Below are 9,849 nucleotides of genomic sequence, written 5' to 3' on the forward strand. Positions count from 1 at the left end.
GCAGAAGAATCGACGTAATTTTTTTTATGTTTGTTTGTTTGTTTTGTTTTTGGCAACCCTCTTAATGAAAACGGGTAAAAGCAGTATCTCTCCATGTTACTTTCCCAGGGCTTTTGGACCGCTTACAGCTGCAACAACAGTTTTGTGGTTTGTACACAAACATTCATCTCAGGATGCTCCTCATACAAACATGTGCACTGTCTGCAGTCTCATTTAATACCGTACATGATAAAACAGTCATTTTTTAAAAGACTTTATAATGTTTCAAAAGGCCGAAAAACTGCAAAAATCATCTTTATTTCCAAAAATAAAACCAAAGAGTTGTCGTCACCAAAAGTCATAATGTAGCCATTTTATCACGCGAGAAACTGTCATATCATAAAACAATTCCCTGTACTGCAAGTGATTATTGTCCTTCTAACATTGTACACGTGACATGCGTTATTTCAGCTTGTGTCCTAATAGTCTTTTCTTGATTCATCAGCAGTGGGAAAATCTTGGTGCTCAAGGGCCACATTTGTTTTTTTAACACGGATGACAGATGGGCCAGGTCATTTATGATGAATTAAAACAAAACAAAACAAAAAAATGAAATCTGTATGTAAAATAATTTATTTTAATAGTAATTCATTTTTATTGTATTGGTCAAATAATTGACTAATCACGTAATAGAACATTTTTGTCTGCACGTTTTATTTTATTTTTTTTACCTATATGTTAGTCATTTCATTATCTACAATAAATCAATTAGTCATTTATATACTGTGATAAATTAATTGACCAATTATTGTATTTTTATTATTTGACAGGACTCTGTAAATGCTTTGTGGTCTTGATAACGATGTAGGTTGTTTGCGGCCCGCGGGCCAGAACTTCTCCACCCTCACTGCTGAACTTTAATGCCGTTAGTTGGATTAAAACCTCTTTAAAGACACACAGAACATATAAAATGCTGTTGTTTATGTCCACTTTGAACAGAGCCAGTGGGTCAACATCAAAAGCAGGATTATGCGGAAAAAAAATGATGCATGACTGATTACCATGAATATTTTTTTTTTGTTTTTTTGCAGCGTTTAGGCAAGAGAAAATTTTGGTGTGGATCCAAGACACTTCTATGTAGCATGGTGGGAAAACGTCACAGAAAGCCACAGGAGACGATGGAAAAACCCCAAACTCGGATAAATGTGAGAGTTGCGTGAGGGATGACATCCGGCGTAAAGTGAAAATCCCTGCGAAATTGCCACATCAGAGGCATAACAGAAGGCTCAACATTTTTGAATTTGGTGGCATTTGATGTGACGGATCAACTATCTGACTGACAGTCTACATCGCTTGCAATCCCGCCTCTGTTACGGCTCCGATTATTACCTCTGTAGGAGGTAAATTGCTTGGTTGACGTTGTCCGATCTTCATTCTGTTTTACGCAGTGTAAAGCGGCTCGGCGAAGCAAATCATGCAAGGAAAAGCCTGATTCTAGCGACACCCATGGAGCAAAACAAAACAAAAAAAACAAGCCGTTTTGGCCTTGAGAGCCACATCTCTTTGTCATGGATTTTCTATTACTGCCTCTTTAGTCAGGAAATTGCTGGGTTAATATCACCCCCATTTGTGCTAAAGGCGCTTAATATAAGCAAATCATGCAAGGGAAAAGCACAATTCCATGTGGCGTCACCCAAGGGGCTTAAGTCACAAAACGCAAAGAGCTTTGGCCTTGGAGGAGGTCTCAGAGTGCTCATCCCACCTCTTTTTTTTACGTGACATCCCGCTGAAGGTGTGTAAAAGGGGCTTATGAAAATTGATCCATCCTTACCATTTTCTATTCCATTTATCCAGATTAGAGTCGCAGTTGAGTTGGTTCCTATCCCAATAAACTTTGGCTGTGAGGAGCAGGGTAATTTTAGGGTATTTATAGACAAACAAGCATTCACGCTCACATTCACACCAATGAACGATATAGTCTTGAAAGGAGGAAACTGCAGTACCGTGTAAAACCTAATGCAAGCATAAGAAGAACATGCAAACTCCAATCATGAAGGCCAGAGCCCAGATGTAAACCTTGAACCTCAAACCAGCAGATGTGCCAACTATCTGACCACCGTTTTGCTGCCAAGCAAATCATGTAAAGAAAAGCATGAGTCGGGGTGGCTGCTCTGAATGCTAGAATGATTAGACATGTATAAGAAAGAACACAGTTATTCACTCCCTCCGTCGTGGGTTCTAGGTGCATGGTTACGCTATTCCATGGAGGTTTTTTTGGTGCAGTTCTTAACTATATTTTGATCTGCCTCCTGCTAATTTTGGGTGTTATTCCCACTGCCGACCTCTAGATGGTGGCACACTATTTTATTCCACACTGAATTTGAAAGAAGAAGAATGGAATACGGGAAGTATTTCAGCTCAGCCTAGTTTTTGCTGAAGGTGGCTGAATGTCAAATCTTATATAATCCTGCTTTTTACGCCTACAGAAAGCAAAGGCTGTAGGTTCGTATATAATATACTGTACATCTTTGGGTGTGCTGTTTGATTATTGATTGATTACGGGGGTGGAATGGAACATATCCCCTGTAACGGAGTGGGGGAATAATATGTACAAGGTCTGTCTTTGGGGGTTTTTTGTTCATAAAGTGAGAAGGTTACTGAATACATGAGGCATAAGTCAGAGTTATTGCTTCACACCTCTGTCACCTCAGTCCTGACCGGAGGTCCCAAATGCAGACCGACGGCCGACCAGCTGGCCTTCTGCTTGACAAAGAGCTTCAACTTGTCCCGGAAGGTCTCCCCCAGAAAGCTGTAGATGATGGGGTTGAGGCAGCTGTTGGAGAAGGCGGCCAGGTTGACGATGTGGCCCGCCAGCGGGTAGTCGTGCCACAGCGTGGCGGTGGTCCTGCGGGCCGGGTCGGCGGTGCCCTGCAGCAGCTGGATGCTGATGAAGACGTTCTCGGGCAGCCAGCAGATGAAGAAGACCAGCACCACCACCACGATCATGCGCAGCGCCTTCTGCCGCCTCGGCCACAGGCCGCGGTGCTTCTGCGCCCGCATGAGGATCCGCACGATCAAGGAGTAGCACAGGCCGATGACGGAGAAGGGCAGCAGGAAGCCGATGGTCACCTCCAGCCACTGGATCTCGAAGACGTTGGCGAAGCAGAAGTGGAGCTCGCCGCGGTGCTGCGTCTGCACGATGGTGAAGGGCAGAAGCGTGGCCAGGATGGACGCCATCCAGATGAGGCCGCAGCTGAGCTTGGCGTGGCGCATGGTCCTCAGCGGGCTGCAGCCCACCGAGCCGGCCAATGCCACGTAGCGGTCGAAGCTCATCCATGTGAGGAAGAAGATGCTGCTGTACATGTTGACCTGCAGGAAGAGCGACATGAAGGTGCACAGCACGGCGTAGTCGTAGTACTTCTCGTTCAGGTTGAACACCTCGATGAGCGAGTCGGCCACCAAGATCAGGTCGGCCACCGCCAGGTTGACAAAGTACAGGTCGGGGATGGTCATCTTCTCGCGGTGGTTCAGGTTGACCACCAGGATCAGGATGTTGCCGATGAATCCGATGGGGAAGAGGAGGATGGTGTAGAGGCAGGACAGGAAGAGGCCGATGGCGTAAGACTCCTCCGAGGTCTCGGTGGAGTTGAGCTCGCCGGAAGCGTTGACCGTGACGTTAACGTAAATCCACACCAGGGAGGTGGTCTGCACTTCCATAGTGGCTAGCGGGGGAACCTTTCGCATCACCTGACACCGCTACATGGTTGGAGCCCGTCTGCTGGGCGGGCCCGATCATCGATGTGCTTTACGCTCCATCGGCAGCCGTGGACATCGAACTCCGGACGCAACATGGAAGCGCCTCCATGCCACCTTTGGCCTTAGCACACCTGAGATTGACTCGATGCGTCACTGGCCGCCGTGTTCCCCCCGCTGCCCCATCTTTATTCAGCAGAACTCGGCTGGAGACAACGCCGATGTGACACCTGAGCTAAGGAGGGAAGAGAAGATTAGAACAAACTCAATGCAAAAGGGAATTTGTTACCAAGGGGAAAAAACAAAAGAAAACCGTTTTTTAGTTCAATTCGTGACCCAGAGATTTACTATGCAAGGAGAAATTCTAAAAAAAAAATATGTTCTTGTTTTTTGTTGTGTCCTAACAGGATGGCAGACAAATAAGTGCCTTCATTAAAATTCAAGCTTCAGCTTAAGCAGATGCATTGAAAGTCCTCCTTTAAAATCCTTTTGGCCAATTCCGCCTGCCACGTCGTCCATATGGCAAACTGAACACATCGATTTACATTTTGGACAGTTATCCCACGATTATTAAATACGCTGTACACCATGGCACAATATATATATATAATGACATTACTGTTTTTTAAATTACGTACTTTAACGTCAACCGCCTTTGGTTGTCAGATGCTCCCCAGAGAAAGAAATCCTGATATCTGTTTGGCCAACATGACCTTTAACAAACATTCCCAGCCCGCAGGCTTTTCTCTGCACCAGAGGAAACTGCAAAATTAATGCACTCTTATTAGGAATATTAACTTCTTATGTGCAGTGTCATGCATACACAAAAGAACGAGATAAAATTCCCTTTTAATTAAGAGCTAATATTGTGCTTTTAAGACAAGAGAGCGTAATCATGCGTACACATTTGAGTAAATATACGATAGTCACTTTTTATTGCTGACGTGATTCTTTGCAGCATAATATGCTAAATTAACAAGCAGCAGGATTTTAATTTACTTTTTAATGCAAATTAAACGTTACACAGAAACACAAGAAATGTTAAAAAAAAAAAAAAAAAAAAAGACAGAGTGAACTAATGGATGGATATTCAATAACGCCAGTTCCTCATGAAATATTGTCTGACAAAACAGCTACAGAACAAGAGACAAATATTACATAACACTGATAAACATATTATAAGGTACAGTAGGGTCATAACAATACATACTGATATTAACCTAAATACCCAAAGACACTTTACAACGTTAAAGTTTAACCTTCCTCAAAAATTGTGTAGTATTTTCTTAATTTCTTTACGTGGCCAAATAATTATGGAGTGAAATGAGATTTTAATCTGACCATATTATGATCAGCATATTAAGAGACCGGTAATTATATATTAATCTTTAATAACAATTTTGGGGCAAAACGTGAGAGGAAAAGAAAATTAATAACACAGCTGGAATCACTTAAAACAAAGTAGCATAATTTTTTTTTTTGCATTTAATTCAATAGAGTGCAGAAATAAAGTATACCATGGGTGTCATTTCCATGCAAAGGGCCTTCGAAGTTCCTCCAAAACAACCCCAAAAATATGAATTATTGCACTTACTTGTCCCCAATTTTGGCTCTCCTTATCCTGTGCACAAGTCAGACAAGTGGAGATTATCAAATCCCATGTCCGTGATCCTCTGTTGCACCACCTGCTGTGTGTGCCCCCCACCCACTTTTCAGAGAGGGGAGGAGGCGGGCCGGAGAAGATGTCACTTGGACTTTTGACATGACCACTCGTCTTCCCTTTTTTTTTTTTTTTTTTTTTTTTTACCCCTTAAACGTTAAATAAATTGGCTGATTTTAAACAGCTCAATCACTATTTAACTAAAATACACTTTTACAGATTATTTTATGCATACGATTTTGCTGATATGACCTCATTTGTGTATGAAGTCATTGTCAGTTGCCTCGATTTACAGTATGACGTTTACTGTACTGTAGATAAGGATTTTAATAACGTGAATATAATACGTATAATAGGGCACCTGTCTACATCAATGAGGTGGCACAGACCAGAACCTTTGCCGCTGGGAAAATTAATGCAGACTGAATCAAAATAATACAATTAGAATAAAATATAATTATTGTTTATAGGCAACTTTCAAGACACCTATTGTCACTTTATAGGCTATTAGAAAGATAAAGAACTGTTGTCTTTGATATTTATGCTACATTTGGGTCATTGAATACCATAAATAGTCTTTGTTTACAAAAACAAAAGTAAATGTTGAAGATTGAATTTTTTTTCATGACAACAAAGATTCTTTAAAGATGCTAAATTGTCTTTGCTGTTTATGAAAACATGCAAATTTTGTTCTGTTGAAAACTAAACTTTCTGTTTACAAAAAAAACAAAAAACATCCACCCTTTGATGTTTGGGAGAAATCATGAGTGAGTTTTGCTGAAGATGCCAAGTCATCCTCAAGGTTCAGGGAATGCGGTTTCTAAAAACAAACATGTTACCATTGTTGACAACTAAACTAATTTGATGAGAACAAAAACAGGTTTGTTTCATTGCAAATGACACCACAACATAAAAATAAAAAGTAAAAAAATGCTATATTAGAAAAAGTAATAGCAGTAGACAGGCAGTAGGGGGGAAAAAAATGAAGATAAATGACCTTCACCCCTGAGGGTAGCAAGACCTAAGTGAAGGGGTAAAGGTGGGAGGTCTTTAAATGTATGAAAACATGCTAATTTTGTTGAATGCTAATGGAAATTTGTTGACCTGGTTTGTTGATGGCGAAACCGACTTTTGTGTTTACAAAAATGCATTCACTCAGTGCTCCTTTCGTTGAAGAAAAATATCCGCGCCCATTTGGTATCTTGGTGGTTTACACTACTTATGTTGGAGACTTCAACTGTCTTTGATGTTTACAAAAATAAGGTATTTTGTTGTTGCATAAAATCTCTGATGTTTATGAAAATGTGTACATTAGGTTTGTTAAAGACTTTAATTGTTATTGATGTTTATGCCAACAAATATGCTTCTTTTGTTGAAAACCAACAGTTGTTGATGTTCACAAAAACATCCTAGTTTTTGAGAAGATTGCTACGGAAACCACAAGAAAAAATATCTGCAAAAGCAGTTGAAAAAAAATTGTGGATTATGTCGTCTGGAGTGTCTTTGATGCTGTGGAAACATGCTAGTTTAGTTGAAAGGTAACGAAAATGCGCCCAGTAGGTTTATTGATAACTTAATTTCATTTCATGTTGTTTGTTGACAAGAAGAAGCCACATCCAAATAGTTCATCTAAATTTCCTTTCTTGTTTTACAGAAACCCATGCAAAGCTTCTTTTGTTGAAGATGAAACAACTTTGAATTCATAAAAACGCATACATTAGGTTCAATGAAGACTAAATGTCTTTGATGTTGATAAAAAAAAATGTTATCACTGGCATCGGGTCAAAAGCTTGTACCACTAAAATGGCCACTTTTCAGGAGACCCCGAAAATGGTAAGTTTGTTAAACCATTTACATTGCATCATTAAAGAGAGCAAGCCATTTTCAACAACTTTATAGATTGGGCAATTATTTGAAAAAAAACAACAACAACACCCATACATGTAATAGCATAGATTTGTGAACAAAATATGAAATTTGCCCAAATAGTGAGTTCAGCCCGACGCCAGCGATACACGATGCCTTTCCACCTAAATGAGGTGGACACTGACACTGGTGGGCAAACTGAATGAAGTTAATAAAAATAGAATTATAATCTTTTTTTTAATTTTTTTTATAGACAACAATTACCATCAACAGACACAACTATAAAATCTTCATCGCCATCTGTGTGGTTCTTGTCAGAGCACTTGCTGCTGACGAAAACCAGGCAGATTGATGGCCTAAACTGTGAGAAGCCACAAGCAAAATACATTCAGATATACAGTAAATACAAAAGAGGGCCTGTTTCAAATTAAATAGGGGCTCTTAATCAATGACAGTGTACACTGTGCAATGACAGTAAAGACTTTCTGTGACCTAATTAGCCTTCAGGCACATGTGAAAACGGTATGAGTCAATATCTAATTTAGTGCCTTGCCTGTGTTTGGGGGACTGATGACGAGTGACTGTTTTAATGCCTCAGGCACTGGGCGGGAAAAAAACAACAACAACAAAAACAACAAAGGAAGTCAAGCACTAAAGACTGTGCTTCCGGTTGGAATCCACGAGGGGGCCCTCTAGCATAAACAGTGTTTGATTGTGGTTGGCGCACACTTGTTACAGACCACTAAATAAATAAATACAATAACAATATATAAGTAAATAAATAAATACAGTTCCACTGTTCATATTTTTCTCTTTAATTTTGTAATATTTACGTAGCAATAAAATGTGGAAAAAGTGAAGCACTGATTAGTTTCACTGTCACAACTCTACTGCGGATAAAGATTTACAGGTGTACCTAATAAATTCTCCAATGACTTTAATCTGGCTGTAATAACCTTCAAAGTGACATTTGATTGTGAGTAGTGGGGTTCAGGGGTGTGTGGTAATGACAGTGAGAGGTCTTCACAAGGGATGATCCAACCAGCCTCATCTGCCTCCACTTAAGCGTCTGGAAGCAAACGATGACATCTTAACATCTCCAAGAGCCGCAAACCACACACAAGAAAGCACCAATTTCGTAACTGCTTTTTTTTTTTTTTTTTTTTTTGCTGTCCTTTGCAACAAGGCAAATCAACAAAGGAAGATTGACAAGGGTGAGGAAGGTTATGTTTTCTTCCCTTAATGAGGAGTGATGCAAGGGATAACTGGCATCAAAGACTAGCAACTAACTCGTCACAACAATTTTCAATCTTTGTTTATGAAAACACATCCGCTAATTTGGTGAAGGATTCTAATTGTTTCAAGTGCTTAAGAAAACAGGTAAAGTAGGTTTTGGCCAAGAATAAATCATGTTTGCTGTTTTATTAAAAACATTCACTAAATGATCTTTTACGGAAACATCAGGTTAAAAACAATGTCATTTATTTCATGTTACTGAAAAAGCATACATTAGTTTTGTCGAAGACTATAAATCATCTTTAATGTTTCTGAAAACACATACAGTATAGATTACTGCACTGGTACTACTAAAATATATTTTTATGTTTTCTTCAAATACATAAATTCACTAAATAGAATATTGCCTTTAATGTTTACGTATCTTTTCCTTGCTGTTTTGTGGGTTTAGAAGAGGGGAAGTCATGCACATGAACGTATCAACCTTAGATGCCCTATGATTAAGGGAATTATAAAATAAACCTGACAAATTGATAACTAAATCATCTTTGACCATTCCAGAGGGGGGAAAAAAAAGTAAAAAGTTTAACAACATGTACTCTATAAAGTCTATATCATCTTTGTCATTAACAAAAACAAAAACAAAAAAACAACAATACAAAAACCCAATATTCGGTTTGTCAATTAAATTGTCTTGATATGAATGAAAGCAAGTGCGCTGAAGACTCAAAATTGTTCTTACGTTAATAGAAGACTGTGACTCTTGACCTCAGGTAAAATACTCCAAGGTTAGGCAACTCAAACACTTAAAAGGGCTTTGTAAACTCAACTTGCTGGCCAAACCAAACATGCAAAACCAGGGGTCAAATGTTCCAACTCGTTGGTCCCACGATCTGTCAATGTGTTTGCGTGTGCGCCTTTGCGACTTTTTAGCCCGGCAACAAGCTTCTTAATGAGGGGGAAAACAACAAGAAAAACAAGTCTAACGGCCAATGTCATTGTAACCTTATTTTCCTCGGTTGACGCTTGTGAAAACCTTTTTCTAGTTTCAGAACTCGGGTGAAATTTGAGATGAAACGTGCCTTTTTACACAACTTCATTTGTGCAGATGTAAAAGCAAAATTCAGATGGAACACATTAGAACGGTAAAAGTGGATAAACAATATTCCTCATCAATATGTCATCAGTGCAGAATAATCGTGAAAACGGAGACACGCACATGCACTCGGGTCTGTGATAGAATCAGTCATCCAGTATATCGACGGGTTCTCGGTCCAAATATAAAAGGATTAGCTCAGTTTGGCTGGCTGTACGGTTGCTAGGCAACAGCCCAGTCCAGGTTAGACACGCGGCTT

At 39.7% G+C, this 9,849-nt stretch overlaps 1 protein-coding gene across 3 annotated transcripts; it reads right to left on the reverse strand.

Moving 5' to 3' along the window:
- Positions 1–503: 503 nt before the first annotated feature.
- On the reverse strand, positions 504–9,706 carry gper1 (G protein-coupled estrogen receptor 1). 3 transcript variants are annotated; one of them, XM_077496752.1, is made up of 3 exons: positions 9,237–9,279; positions 5,327–5,353; positions 504–3,967 (listed from the first exon to the last, which is right to left on the reverse strand). In XM_077496752.1, the coding sequence occupies exon 3, from the start codon at positions 3,721–3,723 to the stop codon at positions 2,671–2,673; it is 1,053 nt and encodes a 350-aa protein (XP_077352878.1). In that variant the 5' UTR covers positions 3,724–3,967; positions 5,327–5,353; positions 9,237–9,279; the 3' UTR covers positions 504–2,670. The 3 variants fall into 3 exon arrangements, with proteins under 3 accessions (XP_077352878.1, XP_077352896.1, XP_077352887.1); XM_077496770.1 differs by lacking the exon at positions 5,327–5,353 and having other exon boundaries at positions 504–3,962; positions 9,237–9,706; XM_077496761.1 differs by lacking the exons at positions 5,327–5,353; positions 9,237–9,279 and adding an exon at positions 4,371–4,463.
- Positions 9,707–9,849: the final 143 nt, after the last annotated feature.

This window comes from Festucalex cinctus, chromosome 1 (assembly GCF_051991245.1).
Source record: "Festucalex cinctus isolate MCC-2025b chromosome 1, RoL_Fcin_1.0, whole genome shotgun sequence".
Classification (NCBI taxonomy): domain Eukaryota; kingdom Metazoa; phylum Chordata; class Actinopteri; order Syngnathiformes; family Syngnathidae; genus Festucalex; species Festucalex cinctus.